Here is a 27,025-nt window from a genome sequence, read left to right on the forward strand (position 1 = left end):
TACAATTTCTCAACAACTCTTCTATCATCATCATCATCATCATTATTATTTACATTATTCAAAAACTAATATTATAGGTAGTGGCGTACCTAGCATGGGTGACACTCGGGGCGGTAGTTTGGAGTGTAACAGTAGTTTAGCGGTAGTTTGAAGTGTAAACAGGAAAGCATGAAATTCATGCAATTTTCAGAAACAACTACCTTAGTGTTATAACGAAGTTTTTAAGTGGGCTAATATAAAAAAAGCAAATAAAAATGGGGAAGTTTTTCCGGAAAATGTTTTAATTTGTGGTCTTAAAAATGCATTTTAGCTTCATATTTTTCAAAAATTTGCAATTCCACTTTGGGTATCACCCCCCAGACGGGTAGACCCGTGCGGACCGCCCCCCTTAGCGACCAGGGCTGTGGAGTCGGAGTCGAAGAGTCGGAGTCGGACTGATTTTGGGGTAAAGGAGTCGGAGTCGGAGTTGTTGGAAAACTTGCCGACTCCGACTCCGGGTTTCTTTTTTTCTTTCCTTTTCACTGACTCTCCTTGCATTTTTTAAAAACTGACTACCAATTGGTTCAATTACACGTATAAAAAGCTACTAATGAGAAAATAACTGCCATTATGGCAACCAGCTAGCCTGAATGCTTACCGAACTTCCTCTAGTTTGCTTGCTTTTTAACTTAACTAATAGCGACGGTCAGCAAACGCTTTTGTTGCCTAACATTTTCAAGTAATCACTTTCAAATAAAAATAGAAATATAGTGTTTTGTTCTATCTCAGTTATAAAATAGCGAAAGAAACATAACAAATTAATAAGTCGAAGCCCGTAGCTAAGGTTGAAACGTTTAAGGGTGATCGACAAATTCAAAAACGTTCTGGCGCGAGCGCGAAAGCACGAATCCAAAAGATCCGATGAAAAATAATCTAATGTTTTTTTCTTTATTAAGACTATTTCTATAAGCTTGGTTCTCACTAAAAAGTATGGAACAAAATAAGTGTAAATGATTTCTTGATTGCAACACTCAATAATTGCAGCTAATCATAAAATCTTAATATTAAGGTTAATTCTAAAGCAGACAATAAAATTTAAATTAAAAATCTAGCGAAGAAGAAATATAGGTATAGTAAAAGCTATTCGTACAAATTTGTATACCGGCCGCATTTTGTGTAAAATTAGCTCCTGATGTATATGTGCCCTATTTTCGTTGAAATTTGATTGATGAAATATAATTTAAAATATATTCGCGAAAATTTTCAGAATTAAAGTATTTATAAACTCTGAAATTAACTGTAGGTGTCATCTACCTGATGGGTGTCACCCAGGGAAAACCACCCCCTCTCAAGAACTTGAATTTAGAAAAAAAACAAAAGCTTTTTTTCTCTCAAGTTACAGCTTTCAAAAATTGAAAGCACACGATTTGATCAATATCTATTTATTAAACATTAAAGGGGGGCAAATTGCAGATAATCCTTTTCAAATTTTTTAAAAGGGATTTTTAAGTCATCTCACTTCTTAACTCGTAACTGTTGGAAAATTTGATTTTTAAATTGAATTTCTAACGTTGTATGCGTCTTGGGTTTACAATAAAAAACAAAATGCGAAATTTTCATGAAAAGGAATCAATATTTCAATCTCTGTTTAGAGGTTTTCCCCCTTCCCCTGAAGGGAGAGAGGGAGTTGAAAAAATACAATTAAAAAAATCAAAAACATCCGGAGTCGGAGTCGGAATTGGAGTCGGAGTCGGGCGTTTCAAAATCCAGGAGTCGGGGTCGGAGTCGGCCATTTTCCTTCCGACTCCGCAGCCCTGTTAGCGACGCCACTGACTATAGGTTTATGGTAACTAAAATAGGAAACGAACCATTTTAATATCTTGTAAAGACTGCATCAATTGTAATTTTATATTTCGTTGTCCTAAGAGTATGATCATTGGACATTGTTAAATCAAATTCTCGAGTTCAATATTCGAACTTGAGATCCAAATTCGCAATCTACGAGTCTGCAGTCCAGAGCTTTAGCGATTCGGCCAACCGGGCGCTCGGTTAAAGATGCCTAATGCACCTAAAGAAGTTTTCACTTCAAAAACAATAAATAAAACAATATGCATGCGTATTTTTTGTAAACAAGTCGTGTACAAAGTAAGTTTGTGAAGAAGTCGATGTCAATATTGCCTTGGTAAATATACATCCATAAAATATGTGTTCTACTCTCAAAAATCTTATCTCTCCGTGCAAAAAAAAAAAAAAATCAAAACTTATCTTTCATAGATTCTTTTTTTTCTTAAAAAATATGCATTTTTTAGTTAAAAATTTGATATATTATAGCTAGTATTATTTATCAGCATATCGAGTATGAAAGAAAAATAGACACCAATTTATTTCCTAGTACATACCCTGCCTTATTAATTGCCTACAGATTTTTAGCATTGAGTTTTAGGGCAATTATGTCGTCAAATGGAGAAGAATCTAAGGAAAACAGAACTTCGAAACATTCTTCATTGTCAACGAAGATATTTTATTTCACACTCTTGTTTGCGAAAATTGCAATACCATGAAGGAAGCTTCACAGTTGAAAGAAATTTAATACACAGTTGCAGGGACAGACTGGCTAAGTGTGGCCCAATCGGCAAAATTACATTTTGGCTCAACATTGTAAATTTTAAAAAAAAATGTATACTGCTTTTATATAAGCAAAACTACATTGGCCCTATTCCCACCATACTTCAAAGCTTAAATTATTTATGACAACTTTAGAGACACATATGTAACGATAATAACTCAAATTGAAAACAAGGAAAGAAGAAACAATACTTGGCACTCTTGGTGCTTAAGGAATCGCAAACGTATGTATGATTTCTTAAGAAAACAAATTTTTTCATTACATTTTAAAATTATTCCTTTTTGATTTAAAAAAAAAATAAGGTTTCACACGCGGGACAAAATTTTGATTTTTTGTAGAATATCTCAAAAAAGTTGAAGTGTAAAATTTGGGCATTGAAAGAGAGAAATTAATTTCACTAAAGCGTCGAGCAAACGAGATATAGTTCAGCTGAACTAGAAGCGAAACTGTCAATCACCTTATTATAGTCGTAATTAAATGATCGCTCGACATAAATCGGCATGTACTCCTCAAGAAGATCTTGTCTAAGGCTCTAATGCAAGCAATTTTTTTTATAAATATAAGCATATCAATATACGCACTTTTAAGACAGAAAAATAATTTACGTAGGATACTTGAGTGAATGAGAGAGGAAGAAGGTATTGGTATACTGCATATAAACAAGGATACATTGCTCCATAAAACGATTAAGTTCGTGCAAAAGTTTAAAACTACAAACTATGCATCTTTTACATGCTCTTTAATGACATTGCATGTTTTCTGCATTGCCTTCATTCAAATCATCAGAAGAATCAACGTCTAGGTTTTCTGCAGATTCTTTTAAAGGCTTGTTGTAGTCGGAATAATGCGTAGAAAATTGAAGAGTTCTTCACGAATTTTTTCCTCTGTCTACTTTTGCACATGTACACAATACATTTTGTGGTAAGTTGCCTACTAGGGATTTAACTTCAGGAAAGCGAACAGGATCTGGCCATGCAATGTCTTTTAAGAGCAGTTCAATTTCAACAAATCGTGCACTGAGTAGTGCAATTGTCGTATCCAAAATAACGTAGTAGACATTCACCTCAAACTGTTTGGATGATGAATTTAACAACCTTGTATCACCACAAGATCAGGATTTCGCTTAATTGGAATTATCTTTTCCGGAAGAAAACCCTTACTATCAACGAAGCAAACTTCTTCAGTTAATTTATGCTGCAGATAAGAAGCAAATTCACTCGTCTTTTTAAGAATGGAATCAAAATCCCCTCGATTTCTCGAGAGTTCTAAAATTAAGGTATGAATTTTCTTGTTGACTGTCAAGTAGCAGTTGTAATTTGTTTCAGAACTAGTTGACAATTTGTTCATTGTGGCTGAGCGCAGAACAATGACTAACATGAATTTTGAAACAGCCAAACAAATTATTGTTGTAATCTTTCGAAATTTTCATGGAATCTTTGAAGAAATACCTAGTTTTATGAAATGAATGTTTTGGTGGAAAATTAGTCAAATTAAAGCACTTTGCTTTAATTAGACTAATTTTTTAGTCAACATACTTCTATTTGAGAGGCAATATTCTGAGTTTGGAAGTCTTAATGATTTTTTGTGCTTGATTATTTGTATTGTGCTTGGTATTGATTTTTTGTCAATCTTTGCAAAATGACGATTTTGTAACATGGTAGGGAAAAACCATAATTTTACCAATTATAACCTATAGGTTTATACATTTGGTTTTCGCTGGAAAAAAAAGCGTAAAAAAAAACATTTTAAATCCAGCATTTCCCGATTGTTAGTATTGAACTCAAAAAGTGTAATTCTTAGCTCTCCTTTGGAGTGCTAGTTTCGTGATTATTTGTTTTCATTCAGAAAACGTCAATAGCTTGAGAACTTAGCATTCATACTCTGAGATCAGTGCATAAACATTTGTAAGTATTAATATGCAGAATCTCATTAACGCTTTTGGGCCAACTGGGTAAAAGCTCAGGAGCCTCCGAAGATAAGGAACTCATTTCTTTTCAAAGTTACATTATGTGTAATAGAGTTTTCACTTATTATGCTTGAAGTATAAAATTACTAAAAATAAAATATATTTCGAGATGTTTTTGTTTATTTATTATTATTGCTTTTTCTAAATTTCTCATAAAAAATATTTTATTATCTTACTGCATTACACAAAATTATATTGGAGTTTGAGCAAATAGAATAAATGTTGCATTTAAAGAAGAAAAAAGTCGGAGCACGTTTAGTCGTATTCAAATTTTAACATTTGAAGAGAAATTTACAATATGGATTTATCTTTGAAACTAGTTGTAAGAATAGAAATAGAGGGCATTATGAAGAGACAAAGATGCACATTAATGTTAATATGTATTTTTAGGTTCATGTGATGCACATTAAAACACAAGAGTTGCTTTATTGTGATGATGTATTATGGGAATGTTGTGTATGATGAGGAGGGAAGGGAGGGCCCGTCTGAACTCATGGCCCAGGGCCCTACGCAGCCCTGTTGTTGTGTAGTTCAGTACACTATAAAGACGTATCTATTTAACACAGCAGGTATTGACTCCAGTTAATTAAATTCACTTACTTGTTGCAATGTTGCATCACCATCGGAATCGGAGTGATCATGTTTAAAAGCAAATGAACTAGCTTTTGAAGGTGATGGCTTAGTCACTGACAAGGAATCGTGTTCAGTAGGGGATTTTAGGGCGGACTAGGGGGCCTGTGCCCCCCCCCCAAATGATGAATAAATTTGACTATTTTATTTAGTACTTTTTAATTGACCTTTCTTTTGCATTTTTTTTTCGTAGTTAATTAAAAAGAACACAAAACACACACAGCATATTTTGAATAAAAGCATTTTTGTTTGCTAAAGAAGTATTACTGGAGTCAGAGGCCCAGAGTTGCAGAATGCGTTTAACTCACTGGTTTCGAATTCAAGGGACGTATTATCGCGATTCGTCTACTAATTCTTCTTTGATGGAATCAATAATTAACATTTTTTTAATGTGTAAGCGCACCTAAAAGAGTCATTTTGATTCAGGAATCTATTTGCGAAATAATAGATTTTTTTCTCAGCTTATAAAAAATGCAAAATGAAAGAAATCATCTGGTAGTTTCTTGGAAAATCCATGATTTTGAATGGAAACGGCATGTAGTATCAATATGTTATATCAACTGTATTATGGCTTTAAGAGCAAAAAGGTAACTGTTTTGAAATTCACAAAAATAGTTTCTGAATTCTTCAGTAAAACTTATATGTTATGAAGTTATGCTTTTCTTTATAAATTAATTGAAAAAAATCAAGTGAGGTATGGGTTTATTTAATAACCTTGCCCTCGACCCTCGTGTTATAACCATTATGACAATGTTCCTAAGTAAAGCCGCTCATTGTCTAGCATTTCGGTGACATTATATTGGGTTTAGTATTTAAATGGCTTGAAACGTTAAAGATGTTTTCCGTCCACATTCAACATATATATATTAGTGCATAATATTCATGTACTTAGAAGTAGATTCATTGACCTGAAGGAATATTAAAAAGAAAATTAAAAAACACGCACATTTAAACATAAAGTTATTACAACTTTGTTATGAAACATCGAAGGTGGCGACAGGGGAGGGGGCTAATCAATTTCCCGTGCCCCCTCCAAAAAAAATTTCGGTATCCGCCCATGATCGTGTTCAGAGGAAGATAAGCAGGATTTTGAGGATGAATGCTTAGCCACATAGGACTGATCTTGTTCAAAAAGGAGGCATGCAGGATTTCAAAGATGATTGCTTAGCCACAGGAACTGTTTTTGGTTTCTTTGGAGCCAGAGTCTCATGAAATATACGTGTTTGGTTCGGATCAGTTGCAGCTTTCTACAATTCACGTTTTCTCCTTTCGTCTCTCTTTATGGTACCGGATTTATGTATTTGTTTGAACATTGTAATCAAGAACTCAACTCTAGTTCATGGTACGAGCTTTCTAGCAATTCGCCAATTGAATTTGATATTGATAAACAAACAAAAAATTTTGAAAAATAAAATTCAAAATAATCTAACCTTCATTCAGGCAATCGCAAACAAGACAAAGAATTATTTCTAAAGGGTCAACATCAGATTTCTACTATAATATCGTCCCTAACAAACGGGAAAACGGATGGAGTTTTCCGACTGCCAAGACATGTGACAATATTGGTCAATCTCTTGCTTTTTTTTGGGGGGAGGGGGCTATTAGAAATATCAGCTGATTTTTTTATTCTTTATTTATTTTTCTATGTAATGTAGTCTGATTCCTACCGAGGCGTCCGAGAAACTCCCCCCTCCCTTCCACCCCACCCTTTCCCCAAGATGAACTCAGGAAGACCAGGAATATCTGTGGAAAACTTTTATCTCTTTATTCCCGTCTTTGAGGATGTAGCATTTCAACACTTCTTCAGTTTGGGTCTTTCATTGGGAGCTTCAAATCATTTTCCCTTTTTGTATGCATCAAGTTGGCTGATTGACGAAATCGATTGAGAACGGGGAGAGAAACTTCGTTCGTTTCTGGCAGTTTTTTGGTATTCAAAGGATTCTCATGTACAGGGGCGAGCACAAAAATTTTGGGGCCCGTCACAAGGGACTTCTACGCCCCCATATTGTTTACCCCCACCCCCCTACGTCCTTACATACATTTCATTCTTTATTTAAAAAATCTCGGCCCCTCCCCCTGCAGGCTCGGAACCGGGCCAACAGGTGTCCCTGTGCATGCCGCTGCTCATGTATAAACACTCCAAAGAATGGCCCGCGCATTTATAGAAGGGTTGGAGCCGCTTTGTCATATGGTACAGGCACATTCAATTTTTGTTAATAGACGTTCACATACAAGATTTTAACGCTTCTCTTTCGTCCCGGGCTCTTTTTCAGGTCACACCCGACCCTATTTTCTCTCGCCCCTTCCCGTTTCCTCAAGTGGGAGCCGTGGCCCCCAGGACTCTAAAAACTAGAGAGAAATTTGATAAGACAGGAAAGCATTCGCGCGTGTGGACTTAAAACAAACGTTTCCAAACGCTTTTCTCACATAGAGTAAACAAATTACTTTTTTTAAACACATTAGGTATGAAGTTCAATAAAAAAAAAATTGCTTAAAGTGGCTTACTAGACGGTTGGCCCAGTCGGGGATCCCCGACTAGCCGACTTGGCCAGTCTGCCCCTGCACAGTTAAGTGGTAATGGTACAAATAAATGATTACATTTTCAAAGCAAACTAGTATGTTGTGGCCATCACGAAACTTTCTTCTATATATTTCTTGTGAATTCTGATCAATCCCTATGCTTGAAGAGAATGCAATATTCCCAGCAAAAAAAAAAATCTGACGGCCGTCCGAATTCCTGAATTTCCACAAAAGCAAAGCAAAGAACGACTTGAAAGTTATTTTAAAAGCCTTGCTTGAATTAATTAGATGTTTTATTTGTTAACAAACATAAAATGGCAACAGTTATTAATTTTAAACCATTGCGATAACATTTCCGATTATTTCCCAAAAATTAAAATCATGTGAAATAAGCAGACGACAGTATTACAATTTATCTTTCTTATTGTTGCATTTATAAAGCTATTTTTATTTACACAAAAAAAATCAGCCCCCCATGGAGCGATTGGTGCCAAAATTGAAACAACGCCTATTTACAAATAGATTCACATTTGTTCCAAATTTCATCCAGAACGTAGCATTACTTCTTGAGATATGGCACTCACAATGAAAAAAAAGAACATTCGATTGCGCCACCCCCTTTTCAGCTTTTGACACCGAAATAAAATCAGCTCTTATACCCACTAAGGGCTACTTGCCGATAAATTTTTCTTTCATTCCGTTCATTATTTCTTGAGATACAGCAGTCACAATTGACGACAAAAAACGTTCTATTGCTCAACCCCCGTTTGAATTATTGACGCCAAAATTGAATCAGCACCTGTTCCTGTTAATGGCAACATATGGACCAAATTTTTTTTGATTCCGCCAGTTACTTCCTGAGGAATAGCAAGCACGCGAAACTCAAAAAACGTCCCATTGCTCCACCCCCCTTGGAGGAATTCGCGCCAAAAACCAATGGGCACAAGTTTACATAGGGGCACATATGTGTACCAAATTTCATTCCATTTCATGCGGTAGTTTTTGCTGTAGAGCGGCCACAAAAACTGGTCACACACAGACGTGACACACACACACACATACACACACACATACATACGCACACACACACACACAGACAGACAGACATTTTCCAAAAACAGTCGAAATGGACTCAGCACACCTCAAAACGTTCGAATCCGTCAAAATTCGAAATTCAAAAATTTGCCCGAATCCAATACTTTCTTCTATATATTAGATATAGAAGAAAGTAACAAACAATAAAAAGAGATAGAAATTAGTATTTTGTGTGGCCACCACGCGCCGCAATAAGAGCTGCTACACGACTCGACATGGAGTGAAACATAGTTTGAATACAGTAAAACTTGTAAAGTTGACCACCCTTGTAAGTTGACCGCTATTTTCAGGCACAGAATTAGATCTGTGTCATATAATTCAACCTCTATAAGTTGACCACCTGCTAAAGTTGACCACTAAAGTAGTGCACCGCAAGTGGTCAACTTACACAGGTTTCACTGTATCTGCCTGCGGAAGAGTATTCCAAATTGTTTGTATGCGCAACCAAAGTTCGTCTGTCGAAGCAACAGGACGAGGATCACGAGCGAGACACCGCCCGACGAAATCCCACACATGTTCAATCGGTGACATATCCACGGAATATGCAGGCCAAGGAAGAAGCTATACCTGCTGCTTTTTTTTTATGTAAAGGAAAATGCTGTAAACTTTTGTGTCAAAAGGCATGTTGTTTTTTCCCTTGATATTTTTAATGATATTTAAATTAGAAAATTAAAATTAAGTTTACTCGTGATCGTAATCTATTTAATATGTTTTGCTTTTATAATTGAAAAATATAGCTTAAAATTTTCAGGGTAATTTAATGATAATCAAATCTTTTAATACCGGGCACTCTGTTTGTTTATAATTTTTTTTAATGTGTAAGAGATGGAAGTTTAAGTTTGCCATAGTTTTAGGCAGCCAAATCAGGACCCCCACTGTGGATCGTTGCCTGGGGTTACGACTATCCTTTCAAAGTCTTTCGAAAACATTTTTGTTTTTTAGTGAAGATGATTTAATGTTGAACTATATGTTATACCTTAACATGGTATTACATATGATATACCATAGTATATGCTATACCCAGAATATTGGGAAGCTACGCTGTAGTGGGTCACAAAAATTGTAACATAAAAAACAAATACAGCAGAGTCTCAAACATTCCTGGTTCCGTTTAGTTCTAGGTGCTGTATTTATGTGTGCGTGTTTTAAGTTACAGTTTTTAACAATAAAAAAATGATTTGCTTTAAAATCTGAAAAGCAAAATCTTTGCTAGTGTAAAACTTTCTGAAGACAAAATACTGTACTACAATAAAGTCTCGAAAGAATGCAAGAGTCTCAAAATGTTCAAAATTAGCATACTATCGAGAGGACGCCTCCTAACTTAAATTTTTTTGAGGGCAGAAATTCTCAATTTGCGGAATGATACTCCAAATTTAAACCGAATGGTGATAATTTTGTCGCATGGAACACCATATTTCGCAGAATAATGATAATTTTGCCAAATCATCAGACAAAATTTTCCGAATAAAGAAATTTTTGGGAGGTCTCAACAAGGGTGTTTGTGATCCGAAATTTCCGAAAATTTTGGGTTGCCGTTTCTGAAAATTTCTGTCTGGCAACATTCTAAACCTGAAAAATTTTATTTGAAAAAAGAAAAAACTTTTAAAATGTTTTTTTCAATGATTTTGTAAGCATATTTGAAGAAGTTTTACGAATCAAGGGGGGGGGGGCTTCCGAAAATTTCGCACTGTCTTCAGCAAATTTTACTTGAGTTCATTTGCACTCCTGGTTTTCCTGACCGTCCATTAGGGTGTCCCCGATTATCGACTGCATCATAACTAATTATTTTTACAGACTTTATTTATTTTCCAAAATTTTCTCTCTCTCTGTCTTTTTTTTTTTTTTTTTTTTTTTTTTTTTTTGAGTGGTGACAGTGTTCCTCAAGGGATATGTTATTGCGACTAACTAACTTTTCCAAACGTGGCACTTTAAAGTTTCATAAAATTATAGGAACGGAAATCAACAACGCGTCGTAACGAAACGTTGACGTAAAAATAAAATGTTGCCTTGAATCAAAAGACACAATTCAACAAATTCCTTTATGCAAAATTTTTTCTTCTTTGGAAAATTGCATATTACTAACAACTGCTTCCACTAATAGTGTCTAGAGTACTGTTGCGACTGTCTCCGACTGCAGTCTGCAGATTCTCAATTCTGCTTAATCTGCATTTATCAATGTAAACAATTCAAGGCCTTTCGTTTATCTAAATAATATGAAGTCACCCCTTATGTTGTAATTAATGAGTTTGTAAAGTTCCAGAACATTACTTTTTATGTCTGTAAAAAGGTCTCACTATCATGTTTACTTTTATTTGGACGAAACTACTAGAAAATATGTCGCTCGTTTGGAAAAAGAGTGTCACAATGCGAAATTTTTATTTTATTTTATTTTATTTATTTATTTTTTTGCTTAAAGGGCTTCAAATGACGTCATCTTTTTTGGAAAATAATGACAGATTTTTTGTTCTAATATTAACCACTGGGGAGCTCAGCAAGCTTACTTTTCTTAATGCAAATTGCCTGAAGAGTTAAACTTCAAACATTCTCCAGTAAAATTTCATTTCCTCGTATTATGGCATTCTTCTTCCAAATGAGCAATGCATAAAACGAATAATATGAGGGGAATATCTGTCAAAAGCGGATGAGTCAGTCAAACTTTTATGTGTTGCGATGCCAATTTCTAACTGTGTAGAAGCATACTTCGCAAAAAGAGATTTTCCCGCTCTTATAAATTCTATAACACAGGGGTTCCCAAAGTGGGCGCAGCTGCACCGTGATCTCTTCCTGCGGCACCCCAGGGTGCCGCAAGAAGAGACGAGGGGTGTCGCAAAGTATCAATAATATGTATACAATAGAAATAGACTGGGGTGTCGTGAGAAAACTCAAATTCTTCGAATGGTGCCTTGAATTGGGGGAAAAATGAGAACCCCTACTATAATAAATAGAAATTGCTGAAGGAAAAAAATATTTCTTATAACAGTGCAAATACTTTATTAATTTTACTACAAAACAATGAAAGAGTACCATAAGAATATCTGCTGTATTTTCGGAAAAGAAAGTTGTGTCAAAAAAATTTATTATTAAATTAAGCATCGTGAATGGAAGTTCGCTCTAAAAATAATAATATATGTGTAATATATATTACGAAACGTTTCTAACAAATCAGAATTTAAATTCATTCAAGCACGTATGGCAATAAACAAAAAATTTTACTTTTGCTAGAAATAGTACAAACAAAATCAACGTTATTAAAACACAAAGTTGCAATAATATTTCCCACCCATGTTTTGAGGTTTCAAGGAATTTGAACTACATTTGAATGTTGTCCATTAATGTAAATAGTATTCGTCCACTAATTGATTTCTCCATTTATCGGTGTATAATATTTACTGTCATTCATAACTGCGCTTGAAGGGTACTTTATGTTTTAAACGCCTTTATCATTATTGATCACAACTTCCAAATTTTCATTCCGTTAAAAAGAATGCTTAAAAAGGAGGTAATGTTTTAACTATTGGAATTCTAAGTTTAAAAATTTTCCAAAAATAGAAACAACTACTCAATTCAATTCCGAAAAATGTAACTCGGAATTAAATATTTAGTTTGTAAAGAATCCTGTTTCTCACTTCGTTCTTCCATTTTCTCCTCGCTCAATAAATTATTCAAAAGAAATGAAGTCAGCTTAAACATATTAAGGAAGAGTGGGCGAACATTTTTAACATTTCGATATATTCTCTATAAATAATATAAGTGTGATGGAAAATATTTTTGCAAAATTAAAAGAAAAAGTACTTTAAGTATGAATTTATTTTTAGAAATATTGAAATTCAGGGAGCAATTAATGCATATGTCTTGCTAGAATTATTGGACGTTTTGCCGAAACTTGGCAACAAATTTCTAAAATTAAACATTGGAAAAAAATATCATCCGTTGGATGAACTGGTCAAAGATCAGTTTAACAAACACTTACATATTCAAATTGTATAATGTAATGTAGTTTTAAAAAATTAGCTATATTGTGTGCTGTTAATCTAATATGAGTTGCGAAGCAAGTCTAGCTGCAGATTTCCAAGACAAGTCGAAAACAAAAACTTAATTTATTATTACTTTTTTTCTAATCAAACCACTTGATGAAACACAGAAACATGAATGTATTGCAAAAAGCCTGTATTATGTCATTTTCACGTATTGTTTCTTCAATAAATGTTATTAATTAACTGGAAAGTCGCCCGTCAAGGTATGACGAGTGAAAATTGCTTCTATTCTTATGCCTTTGATCGAAGCAATAGCTTGTTTGGTGATATTTTGATAGTTGAAATTTTAACCCTAACTCCAGTGGATTAACCGTAAACTGCAGCAAATAGCGTTCATAGCTGACCGCTTTTTCGTTTCTTAATTCCCCTGAAATGACACAGTCTTACCAGTAAAACATATTAGCTTACCGGATCGAGTTCATCCTTGTCACAATAAAGCCTTTCCTTGCATGTTAAAAATTAACAAAACATATTATCAAATTATCATGCAGTGGAGCGAGTTTCATTGTTGAAACACGCGGGTTACTCGATCATCGGCTATTATTTATATGAGGATAAACAATTTTCTCTTCTCTTCTCTTCTCTCTCTCTCTATATATATATCATAAAATACGTTTCGTATGTAATCTTATACGAGATTTATTTTATGATATATATATATATATATATAGAGAGAAGAAGTTTAATAGTTTAAAACTTCTAAAAAAGTAATGTCTGAAAATTTTTGATTTTAACGGTCTCCTACAGTTTGTTATTCTCCTCAATCTTGTTCTCGTTTTCTTTTTACACGCACACACGCCCACATACACACAAACACATACACACACATACACATACATACACGCATACTTACAGACACCTACACATACACGCACAAAAACATACACACACATTCATGCCTGCACACAGACACAAACACATATGTCCACACACACATACACATACCCTCCCCCACACACATTCATACACACAACTACCCACACACTTATGCCAGCACACAGACACAAACACACATGCCTACACACACATACACATACCCATTACACACAAACACACACGCCTACATACACACACTCGTGATTGCGAAAAACATAATTTGAATTCAAGATGTCAAAATTCAAATTAATTTTTCTTTTTTTTTTTTTATTGAGCAATCACGATTGCTTATTTCTTTCATTTGACTGTTTTTGGCGTCCTATCATTTTATTTTCCCACCGCCACCCTCCGCACCATCACCGTCGACCGGTTCCTCACGATGCTGCTCCTATAGCGAAAGCGGTCTGCAGGTTGCCGTGTCCTACACCCATGCGCATACATACATAACAACACACACACACGCGCACACATACACAAATACACACACAAACACATACACACATACACCTACACACATACACACACAAACACATACACACCACTACCCACACATTCATGCCTGCACACAGATACAAACACATATGCCTACACACACATACACATACCCCCTACACACAAACACCACATACCCCAACACACAAACACACACGCCTACATGCACACACTCGTGATTGCGAAAAACATAATTTGAATTTAAGACGTCAAAATTCAAATTAATTTTATTTTTATTATTTTTTTTAAAGAGAAGGAAGATCATGAGAAACTAAGATAAGGAAAATTAATTTCCAATAAGGCTTTACTACAGCGTGCATTACGTATTTGATTGTTTTGAAACACTTTAAGACAGTTTTTAAAATAATAGACGAGTGCCACGAAATTGCAGATTGAGCTTATACTTTTAGTAAATAACAGAATTTTTAAAAAAATACCAAGCACTTTTCATAAGGCACTCAAAAAGACAAAATAACTTTTCTGGGTAAGAAAGGACAATTTAAGTATTCCTGTAGTTTTCAAAAATTCCAAGAGAATGGCACCACAAACGAAGAAAAGTGCGACTCAAGACATGAAGAGAATTTTTTATCGTTATCTAGCTTTCAATCACATAACTTTGAGTGTTGAAGCAGGCATATTTTTCTTGTTGGGAAGGTTTGGTTTGAAATGGCTAGAACCGCACTTTTCTTTGTGGTGTCATTTTCTTGGAATTTTTTAAAACTACAGGAATACTTAAATTGTCGTTTTTGACCCAGAAAAGTTATTTTATCCTTTTGAGTGCATTATGAAAAGTGAAAAGTGCTCAGTATTTAAAAAAAAAATCTCGTGTAAATGTATTTCAGAAATAGTATAGTGCTACTATCACGAAACTTCACCTTATTTTTTCGTATAAATGCTCCGAAATGAAACGAAAAAAAAAACTATTACACTGTGTCTAAAACTAATCCTTGTTCCTCTCTAGGATTTATTCGTCTGCTAATTCAATCAAAACCATTTAAATATTAAAGGTTTCAAAAATTAATTTACGTTTCAAAATATACAAGTTACTCGTGATAAAGATCCTGATATGTCTCTCTTTTCTTATCCCTGTTTACGGTTATTCGAATTTATGAGGATAAAAATCCTAAGAAAGCAATGAGAGTGGATAAATTTCATGCTTGCTCCAGAGAAGTCTTGATTAAAATCTTTTATCATAATTATTATTAATACTGCTGTTGTAAGGCAACAAAATTTGTAACAATGGATTTTATATTTAAACATTTAATGGGGAAACTACATGAAATTTGCTGTTTTCCATCCTAACCGAAATAATAATTTTATTTTAGATTTGAATATTTTAGTGTAAAGTTGTACTTTAAGATTAAGCAAATCATTTAGTGAAATCCCAAAGTCTCTGAGTGGTCTAGTTGCTGAGATATGAACAAAAGCAAGCCTCAGATTACTCAGTGACAATCAGGTCAAATATAATAAAAGTGCTTAAAAAGATAAACTGTAGAATCGTTATACTTAAATATTGCTCCAATTTCATCATTACTAATTTAAAGCTTGTGTATTTTAAAATGCGTAGCTATGTGCAAGTGTAACTAAGTATGTAAAAATAAGAATACTAATATAATTGTTGTGAGAGCTAAAAATTGCCTTGTACATACATTTCTTAATCATTATTTTCAAAATTACTTTGGGTATAGTAGTTCAAAATAGTAGAGCAACGTACCCCATGTTCCTAACTAACAAAATGTGAAACTATTTTTTTTTCTCGGGAAAACTAAACAAACTGCAGATAATTATCCAATAAATGAACTTACATTATGGCAGTAATTCGAGTTAAAGCTCCAATCTTTTTGAAACCAGTGTTACGAAAAAAATAAGTTGTTGACTTTTGAAAGTTACACAACAGCGCGGAAATCCAACTTGCTGGAATAAAAACTTGTCAATACTAAGTGTGGGACATGATTCACTAAAAGATTTGAAGAGCTACTAGGTCCAACCTTTGGTCATAAAGCGGAATTATTAAAAAAAATGCAGTTTTAAAATAATTGAGACTGGTCCAACCCAACTCTAGGTCCAACGAGTCCCGCTATAGCTGGTAGCCCTTAATTAATTTAATTCGAATTATATAATTATTATTTCAAGTTCAATGCAGTATATTACCTGTAGCAAAGTAAAATTGTACCCTGAAGCTATTGATAGCGCTTCTCTAAATTCGGTTCTCGAAACTGAAAATATTCTTGGAATTTATTTCGAATAAATTTTGGAGAATTCCTTAACTACAAGGTTTAAGAAACAGTTATAACGTTCTAAATCTTGACTTTTTAGAACAAGAAATTTTCGATGAAAATGTTGCAGAGTCATTCACGTAACTTTTTTCACATTTTCTCTTCCTTTAAATGCCCCACTCATACTTTAGTAGAGTTAATTTTATTCATAATTATAAAACTTAAAAAAAAAACCTTCCAAAGGTATTTTGTAAAAAAAATTTGAATTTTGACATATTAGATTCAAATTATGTTTTTCGCAAAGATGAATTGCTATAGGATCCCAATTCGTTAGGTTCCGATTTAGAGTTTCTACAAATTGCTCCTATCGTAATCACAATTTCGGAAAACATAACTTGAACTCAAGACGTCAATTTCCAAACGAATACCAAGGGGAGGATGCTGTTGTTGTCTAAAGAGGATTGTGTAAAGTCAAAAAGGTTCTGTATAAAAATGTCGATTCTAGGGGATATGGATGAAATGAAAACAATGAAAAATCGTGATTGTTGAAAAAACATAAAAAAAGAACCTGGAATTAAGAAAATAATTTTAAAATTAACCTGGGTCAAAGTTATCCTGACACTTAGGGTTACTCGGAACCGTATTGAAAATGCGGTCTAAAATAAATTATTTCAGCAAAAGTAGTGCAATTTAGAACAAGAAAAATAAAATTTCCAAATGTTTAAAAACTCTCGATTTTTTAAAATTTCATAGCATTACAAGATTTCTATAATTGCAACGAACAACTTACATCGCATTGAATTTTACAATTTTGAACGGGAGATTTAAATAACGTCAAATACAGTAAAACCCCTCTAATGTGGACACTAACGGGACAAATATTTTTGTCCGCAATAGATGGGTGTCCGCAGGACAGGGGTTTAATAATGTTATCTGCTTTCGAATGGGAGAATTAAAAATTGTCCGCATAAGAGGGGTGTCCGCATTTGAGAGGTGTCCGCTAAGAGGAATTTTACTGAATTTGTAACATTTATATATATTGCATAGAATATTACTATGTAGGACGAGAGATTTCTACAACATCAAATCAGCATTCAAGAGAAGCTCCCAAACAGTCATTTCAGAGTCGCAGTCACATTTCTTCTTTACTAGCTTTATCGCATGTCACGACATTTTTTATACACATGTTGTACTCGTAGTTAAAGAAAAATGAGTGATGTCACACTTCTTGTCACCCTCTCCCTCCCACTTGTCTTAAACTGTAACAACTTCATGGACCGCTCTCCCTCTTAAAGCGGGGCATCATTTGTGGACAGCCCCTTATGCAATGATCTGTGAATTGTATTTCAAACTAATTTCGCAAAATAAAAAGTAGAAAACTTGAACAATGAACTTCTGTTACAACGAACACCGATACCGCTAAATATCCGTTTCAGTGAAATTAATGTCCAGCCCCAGTTTACCTGCCATTGCATCGCTTGAATTTTATTTCACGAAATATCCATTGCAACGAATGAAATTTTCTGTCTCTTAATTTCGTTGTAACGAGATTTCACTTTATGATAACTTTGCAGCAGAGGACAGTGTTGGGATTTCTCAAATTCCTTTTTAAAATATGAAGAAGTACGAGTTTACGAAGATGCTGCCAAGTTAAACTAAATTAATGTAACCACTCCGGCTCATAATATTAATGCTGGTATTGAGTAGGTATAAATAGACACCTTCGCGTCCTGATCATTTTCTATCAACTTCTCAGCGAGCGTTATTAGGAAGAACAAAATTTTATAATCGCTGCTTTCTTACTTCTGGCTATGTGGCAGATCTGCTTTACTGCTTCGACGATGTAGCACAAAAAGCCGAAAATTCCCAGCTTATTATTACAGTCTTCAATGGCACTATCAAAAGCCTGGGTGCATCGCTCGTAAGGACTTCCGTATTTGTTGGAACATATATTTACCATGCTGAGTAACCATTTAAACATCGATTTTATTGCGTTCACTGAAAAAAAGAGGCAAAAATATCTCATCATTTGGAGCTTTTGAAACACTTACTTCAAGAAGCCATAACAACTTGTCTGATGTTAAGGAAACTTCTAATACTAAAGAGAGAATTTTAATATGTTGTTGTTAAATATGACTTCATTCAGGAAGATATTAATCCATGTAAAAGGCAGAGAAGAAAAAAAAGTACAATAAACAATTGAACATACAACAAAAGCAACAATTTAAAATCAAAAAGAAATATGTAAAGTTGAGGATTTTACAATTGTAGCAGAAATAAAGAGAAGGTCATTTCAGGGAGTCCATGGCAGATTGACAGATCACGCAGACCAATAAAGCTTCCCCAGAAATTTTAGTTTTTAATCAGTTGGGTCAAGTTTCGAGCAGGAGAGGAGATGAGCAGCATTCGTATTGCCAGAACTGCAAATTAGACAGGTACTAGATGTTAAGATACCTATAAAAAGACATCTGACAAAAGCTTTTGTCTTTTCATCCATAAGCTCATTACTTTTTGCATTGAAAAAGGTGTTCCTTGTAACGCCGAAACACGTGTCTGCAGTAATCTGCAATTTGTGCTTTTTGACGATGTTATTTCTTACTTTACTTTTCAGCACAAAGGTATTTATTTTTCTTAGAGGAGAGGTTGTCTCTTAAATCTTGTCATTTGTGTTAGTAATCTCCAAATTTTTAATTTTGGCACTTACATTCCTCTACTGCAAGGTGCTTCATGTTATTTCCCTTCTGCAACAGACTGCTCACAGTGATTATCCTTCTCTCATAAATCTGAAGAGTTTTTATGCTAAGTTTTCAAGTGAGTTATTTACGGACTTATGTACCGAGTTTTAAAATATATTCAACTAGTGGTACCCGCACGGCTTTGTTCGTAGTAGAAAATTAAAAGGTCACTTGGTTTGCCTATATATTTATAAATAATGGATGATGAATTTCTTGCCAATTTGCTACGTTCATCTGCTCGCCCATGTTACGGTTTCGTGTTATCATAATTTACTCGTCCATGTTATGATAACTTGCTCGGTAAAATGCTCTTAAAATAGGAATAGAAAAAGAACAAGATCAAATTTTTGAAAAATCGCTTCAAGGTGCACACCCCCGTGCTACAAACTAAATTTGTGCCAAATTTCATAAAAATCAGTCGAACGGTCTGGGCGCTATGCTCGTCACAGGCATCCTGACAGACATCCGGACAGAGATCCAGACATTTAGCTTTATTATTAGTAAAGCAGATTAAACTATAGAGGACTTCTGCAAAGATGAAATAGCATTAAAATTTAGTCGTAAATGTACTCAAACCATGAAAAAATACTAAAATGTATGATTATAAGGTGATAAAACTCTAAGAATTCAATTCTTTCACAAGCGCGCAAATAAAGGCTATGAAAGTAATAAAAAAAATTATTTAAAAAAATCTAGCAGTGATAGGAAAAAAAAGTAAAACAGCACTTAACTCTGAAAACGAAAATCGTTAAAACAAAGTACTTTTTTTTTAAAACAAGGTCATTTATGAAAAACCAAATTATGTTCATGCGAATTTCTTCTAAAATGAAATCTCTTGCTCTCTAGCGCATAAGATGACAGCATAAAATGACGTAAAAGTGAAACAAAACACTAATGCTGAAAAAATATCTATTGATTTTGTCATGTATGTTCAAAGCTCATGAGTTGTTACGTTTGTTTTTATTTAAATTAGAAGTTGGAACGTTTCCTCTCTGGGATATTTAGCCAATTCAATAATGCGCTTCAGAATTTTTTTAAACAAAAGATATTGTATATTTACGTTATGCTAATCACATTACAATCGGTAAAAACTTCAGTATCATGCATTTTTGATGTCAACTCTGCGAGAGCTTAATTTTTCAAAATTGACTCTGAGCGTATTTTTCTTTTATTTCTGCTGAAAATTTTGTCATATTTCCACTTTAAATGTATGCTTTTGATCAGATTTCCTTAATTATTTGTGATTTCGATGACATAGATTATATTGCTCAACATCTTAATATGTTGCTTTGAAATGAAGTATTATTTCTTGAAACCTTTTTAGAAAATAATTGGATTTTCAATAATAAATTATTAAGAAATAAAGAAATGGCTTTGTGCAGAAAAGTAAAAGAAAATATTTCAACGTTAAATCGCATAAATCATCTACATTTGTCGGAAGTCTTTTCATCCATAAGCTCAACTCTTCTGCATTAAAAAGAGGCTCCTTGTAACTTTGTAACATGTGACTGTAGTTCTCTGAGAATTTGTGCGATTTAAAGTTGTAACATTTCTCTTGATAAATAAATAGTTTTAGCGAACGGTTAATTCATCTCGTTCATTTCCAATTCTGTTTTTGTGAAAATGTCGATCATGTACATGTACATTAAATATCATTTCACAAATGAAAGGATCTTATTTTGAAACAAATCTTAGTTTATAAAATTTAAAATCCAAACAATACCTGTAACCGCGAAAAAAAAAGAAGGTAATTTTAAACTTATTGTAAACTAGAAGACCCGACAGACGTTGTTCTGTTCAAACTTAGTAAATTGAAAAGTTAAAAAATTTCAATAAACTATTAAGTGTTTGAACCGTTTAATTGAAAAAATAAGTAAAAAGAAAATGTTTGAAGCTGCTTGGTGTCAGAATGCGTATAGAATTTATTACAACTTGATTTATCTAATGCCCACTGAGCAGTTGGTTTATTAACTATTTTTTCTCCCGTACTCGATGATTTGTTCCTTCACCCATACTCAAAGGATAAGAAGCGTCCTCAGATATTAAGAGTAAAAAACTAACTACCCATCTAGAACAAACGGGAAATCCCGCTGCAACATCCCCCATATGAAAAAGAATAAAACAACCGAAAGGAATTCGCTTAAGAAAATGATAAAGGTAAAAACAGTTCTCTGAATAAATGAAAATCACTCATCCCTCCACCCCTCCTCTCCCGATGTAAAATAAACACATTCTTCAACTAAAATGACTAATACTCTTTAAAAACGAAAAACAATTCTTTGCAATTTGAAATATTTCGCCAATTGAAAAAAAAATACAATAAATTACATTAACAGTAGCTTTAAAATGAAAACAAATGATTACGCAACTCGATTGTTTATAGCCAAAGTCGCCAAACCACTACGTTACGGTAATCCAGCCGATCAGTGTGCGAAGCCAACTCCGACCGATTAGTAATCCGATATTTTGAACGAAAACTTTTTAAACTTCATATCTTGCCTAATTTGTTCTTTCCACCAAAGATAAAGATCTTCCATTGCACTGATCTTTTGTATACAGAACTACCCTGTTGTAATTTATCCGGAAGAAAATAAAATTTGTTTCGTCTTTAAATTCCACCTTTTTTTCCCTTTAATAATGTACTGATTAGTTTGATAATCCTTAAAATATTATTGCCATTGGTGCCAAAATTCCGAGAAACAAATGTTGCTAGGTACGGTACTTTCTGATCATTTGGTTAGGAAAACCTAAAGCACCGATCCGGTCACATGGTTCAATTACGACGACATTTTGCGTGAACCTTCCAGTACTTTACTTTAAAATACATCACGGGACCTAAAATCGTAGCTTTCAAGAAATGAAGGCTTCACTCTCTCTCTCTCTCTCTCTCTCTCTCTTTAATGTTTTATCTTTTCTCAATTGACATATCACAGTAGGAAATTTCATTACAAAAAGCAGAGCTGGTTTTCTTATTGTCCTTTGGCAACGGGTTAAATATTTATTTCAGTTCTCGCTCAACAATAGGTTAAAATAAATATTAATCATTTGGGATATATAACCATCCAATGTTTAAATTAATTAATTAATTAACGAAAACGTTTCTGATTCAATCCATCGCGCTTCGAAACCATGCTTGTCACAGTTTAATTACACACCAAAAATTTGATCTAAATCGGTCCAGCCGTTTAAAATCCTTATGGTGACAAACGTCCGCACAGAAGATTTTTATTTATTAAGATAGTCGATTCAACCGAGTCTTGAAGCGACGCAAATCTGGAAGGTTCACTGTGTAAATCGTAGAATATCAAATTAATACAATTGCTCAAATGAAATGGGTGAGAGCTCATCATGTACGAACGTTTTCAGCATTATTTCTTTACTTACATAATTAATTTACGAATTTTTAGTTTTTATTTTAGTTTTTATTTAGTTTTATTTATTTATTTTTTTTATTTTTATTTTAAAACACTTTCCTCCTATAAAGTATGTTGGATATGGGCCATTCTTCAAAAGCCTAACTTTTCTGTCTCACGTAACCTTCTACAGTAAAACATTTAAGGAACAATTTATTTAACAATGCCTTTTAATTTCATCACAAATATATCTATTTAAACCTGCCAACAATTTTTTTATAATAATTTTTATTTTAATGTATTTTTGGTTCACAACATGTGAATTCTCACCTCCGTGGCATGTCATACACTTGATGTGACAGTTTTTGCTGTTTAATAACTTGTTTAATTAAAAGTATGTATTTATTATTTCTTTCACAAGTGTCTCAAATACTAATCGCTTAAGTATATTTAATTCTTTAATATTGTGTTTTTGTTCGTTTGAGGGGGATAAGGATTTACGTCACACAATAAATTCTCACCTCCGTCACCCGAACATAATATGCTCATTAACAAATTACAATAATAGCATTACAGTTTATTTCCCATGATACAAGGGTGTTGATTTTCAGTCATAAAGAAGTTGTAAGATTTTTATTGAAAAATAAAAAGATGATTTTTTTTTTTTAACAAGTGTAGTGATTGGGAATCCTCACCTCCGTGAACTTGAATTTCAGGGATGTAAATTAATGCAAAAAGTTGTTGTTTTCTATGCTTAACATGTGCAGATTATAGTAACAAAGAAAAATTTTCTTTCCCTACAAAATTTATCCTTTAGGCCTATATTAATGGAAAATTCCTCACCTCCGTGACAGAACATATCAATGTCATTATTTCTGAGGTGAGAATAATGACTTAGGGGAAATACATCAATTTTAGACAGACTACCAAAATTATAAATTACCAGTACAATCTCAAATTTACTAATTTGGAAATATATTAACACTCTACTATTATTAACACAAATTTAAATTAAAAGGATAACTTAAAAAAATTTTGAAAAAAAAAAATAGAACCGACTTCAAAATTACTCTAAAAAGTGAAAAATAATTTTATTCTTTAAACACCGTCGATAATACTTTTAAACATAATTTTTGAAGTTGGCGCAAAAACAAAAAGTAAAATCCAGGGTAACCATGCTTCGTTGATTTTTTTCCCCCGAAAATCATCCAAAGTTGGGAACGAAGCATTTATATCATTACTCAAATATGCTGTCATCAATGCATAATGTATGTAGTAAAGAAGAAACTGGGCCTGGTTAAATTTATAGTTGTAGTTGAGTTATGGCTGTAAATGATTTTATTTATCGTTTTTTCGCCAACTTCAAAAATTATGTTCAGAAGTATTATTGATGGTGTTTAAAGAATAAAATTATTTTTCACTTTTTAGAGCAATATTGAAGTAGGTTCTATTTTTTTTTTTTTTTTAAATATATTTCATTCTTTTTAGTGTAAATGTATTTCAGATATAGTAAGAAGTTACCATCACGAAACTTCACTTTATTTTTTTTTCATAAAAATGCTCCATGAATAAAAAAAAAAAACTATAAACATGCCTTAAACTCGGCAACTGGCACTAAAAATTTATCTTTGTTCCTCTCTGGAATTCATTTGTGTGTTAATATAATTATAATCATTTAAATATTACGCTAATTAATTTACATTTCACAGCATACAAGTTGCTTGTGATGCAATCCTGTATCTCCTTACTTAGCCCAAATCATCTGTTATTGGCATAAATTATTACGATAAAATGGCATGCTACCAGATGAGGCAAACCTAATCTGGTAGCAATGTGAAGGCTAAGCAGATCTTAATCACTGAATTATATCGCTTCCAGGTTAGTTTTACCTAAGGCTCCTATATATACGAGCCGACGCATCAGCTTAAGATTAGCCATTTTGGACGGAGCGCGTGTTTGAATGGTTATCTTTTCTGGCGAGTTATCGCATTCGGAACTCCAGCGCTCGAATACGCTACCTTGCGGTGATTTATAAAACTGCGAATGCAACCAAAACATTGCCACGTTGCGCTCCACGTGTATTTGTTGACGTAAACGCGGTCAGTTTGTTCTGAGTAACGCATTCAACATGTCTAAGAACGCCTTCAACAACAGAAATTAATTCGTCCCTTAGTAGTATTCTCGAGCTTCTCAAAATAATGTTAGTTTTCCTTATTTCTTTCAAAAAAGTATTAAATGGTGGAAGCGTAAACAAGAAAACTCTGGATTAACAAAATTGGATAACGTTATAACAGGTAAAAATTTTTATTGTTTTGTATGAATTTGTAAGAATATGAGTTTTTTTTTAATCTTAAATTAATTTAACTAATCATATTTTACAGCAGCATTTAGTTGGAATGGACAGCATGCAAAATATTTTCTTGAATTTATTATCGTAGAACAAAATGAAAAATGTTTAACCGAGAAAGAATTTACTTTATTCCTTTTATTCTCAGCTGAAAGGTTTCGCCAAATTTGTTTAGGGTTATAGTTTTGGAATTGTGCGAGCAAAGTAGCCTTGGCGAGATTTCGCGTTTTTAGTTAAACCATTTTTAATTTTTATCATGAGTGGAATAAAATGATAGTAAGATTACAGAATTCGATAAGTAAAAAGAAATAATGGTCAATCAACTGAAAAGAAAACTACCACCATATATAAACTGTGAGTACACATTTTATTTATTTTGTTCTGAGTGAATTTGAATAAATATCAGTTTTTCAATTCGATGAAAAAAAAAACGAACTTAACAACATTGACTGGACACTTTTCCTTAACCTAATTCCACATAAATGATTTAAATAACCTTTGTTACTACAGTATGCTACTAAAATAGACAGTATGCAAATAAATTTTCTTGAAAATATTTATCGCAGAACAGATTGAAAAATCCAGAAAGAACGATAAGAATTTGAACAATAAAAAATAAAAGTTCGCCAAAAATCTGTTTATAGGGTTATGGTTTTAAAATTGTGTGAAAGAATAATGTATCCTGACAAGATTTCGCATATCAGGTAAATCATTTCCATGACGAGTGAATTAAATGCATGATTTCTTTAGATATCCAATCATATAGTCGTAGAAATAAATTATCTAGTGTTAAACGTTACTCTTGACAGTCTGCCACGTATGTGCACTATGTGACAAAAATGTCAACAAATGCCGGAAATGTCACGAAACTGAACTAAATATGTACTAATGTATAGAAAAAACGGTACAAAATGAAAATGCCGTTCGAAGCGAACCAATAGTTTATGAATTCCGAATTCAACATCGTGAAAATGGCTGCTTCAGAACAACTTACTGTGTGTTCTGCATTAATTGTTTACTTTCGTAATACTTTTTGGTTTCTAATCTCTTTCTATATGGGTCAGAATAACCAAAAGACTTCGAAAAATCTTTTCAAATGAATAAAACGAAAAAATCATACATAACAAAAAAAATCACAACACTTTTAGCATTTTCTTCGTTACCACATGCGTTTGTTTTGGTTTTTAATTCCGCCATTAGACAGTGACTGCAGTGCCCCCTATAGTTCGTTGGAGTTGCAAATTGCTGATTTTTCATTGCGAGCGATTATTGGCGGCACGTGAATTGTTTATTAAATTAAATATTATTTTCGTCAAATTTGACGAAATCCAAAACTTGGCTCTGGTAACCCTAACAGTGCAACAATGAAAAATCCGATCCAAAATAGCTAAACTTAAGTTGATGCGTCGGCCTATCTATATAGCGGCTCTAGGTTTACCCAGAGTCGCTACATATACAGGCTGGCGCATCAGCTTAAGTTTACCATTTGGGATCGGATTTTTCATTGTTGCGGAGCTACTGTTACCACAGCAAAGTTTCGGGGTCAAATGTAATATTTCATTTAATAAATAGTGCACGTTCCGCTAATAATTGCTCACAGTGAAAAATCAATCACCAAGCACGATAACTTGCCATAATAGACAACCATTCAAACACGCGCCCCGATCCAAAATGACTGATCTTAAACTGATGCGTCGGCTCGTACATATAGGGGCCTTAGCTTTACCCCCACTATAGAGCAATGACACTGAAGAAACTTGATGCTTGCTTCAGAGAAACCTTCATTCAAAGTTATCACTACTATTACTATTAATGTTACTGTTGTATGATACCAAACTTTTGTAACACAGGGTTTCATATTTAATCATTTAATAGGGAAATTGCATGAAATTTACTGTTTTTTGGCCATAACTTTTTTTTTAAACAACAAATATGGTCAAACAAAGTAATGGGACCTAAGTTGAGCCATCCCCTATTCGCAACTCCAGAGCTCGAATACGCTACCTTGCGGTGATTAACAATACTGCCGAAAGAGGTAAAACATTTCATTCCACGTGTTTTCTTTCGGACAAGTTACAGGCTTCGGACAGTTTGTGGTGTAATGTAATTTCAGAAGAATAGAATGGAAAGCTTCCTACAAACACGATGAAAAATTA

The 27,025-nt window shown here is 33.5% G+C and overlaps 1 protein-coding gene across 1 annotated transcript in view; it reads right to left on the minus strand.

Moving 5' to 3' along the window:
• The window catches only part of LOC129223027 (DC-STAMP domain-containing protein 2-like), a 119,690-nt gene that overhangs the window by 25,302 nt on the left and 67,363 nt on the right, over window positions 1–27,025 (minus strand). Inside the window, exon 5 of the mRNA XM_054857591.1 lies at window positions 18,238–18,432. Coding sequence (XP_054713566.1) covers window positions 18,238–18,432 — 195 coding nt within the window. The remainder of the gene's footprint in view (window positions 1–18,237; window positions 18,433–27,025) is intronic.

The sequence above is a fragment of the Uloborus diversus genome, chromosome 5 (genome assembly GCF_026930045.1).
Source record: "Uloborus diversus isolate 005 chromosome 5, Udiv.v.3.1, whole genome shotgun sequence".
In the NCBI taxonomy this organism is placed as follows: Eukaryota; Metazoa; Arthropoda; class Arachnida; order Araneae; family Uloboridae; genus Uloborus; species Uloborus diversus.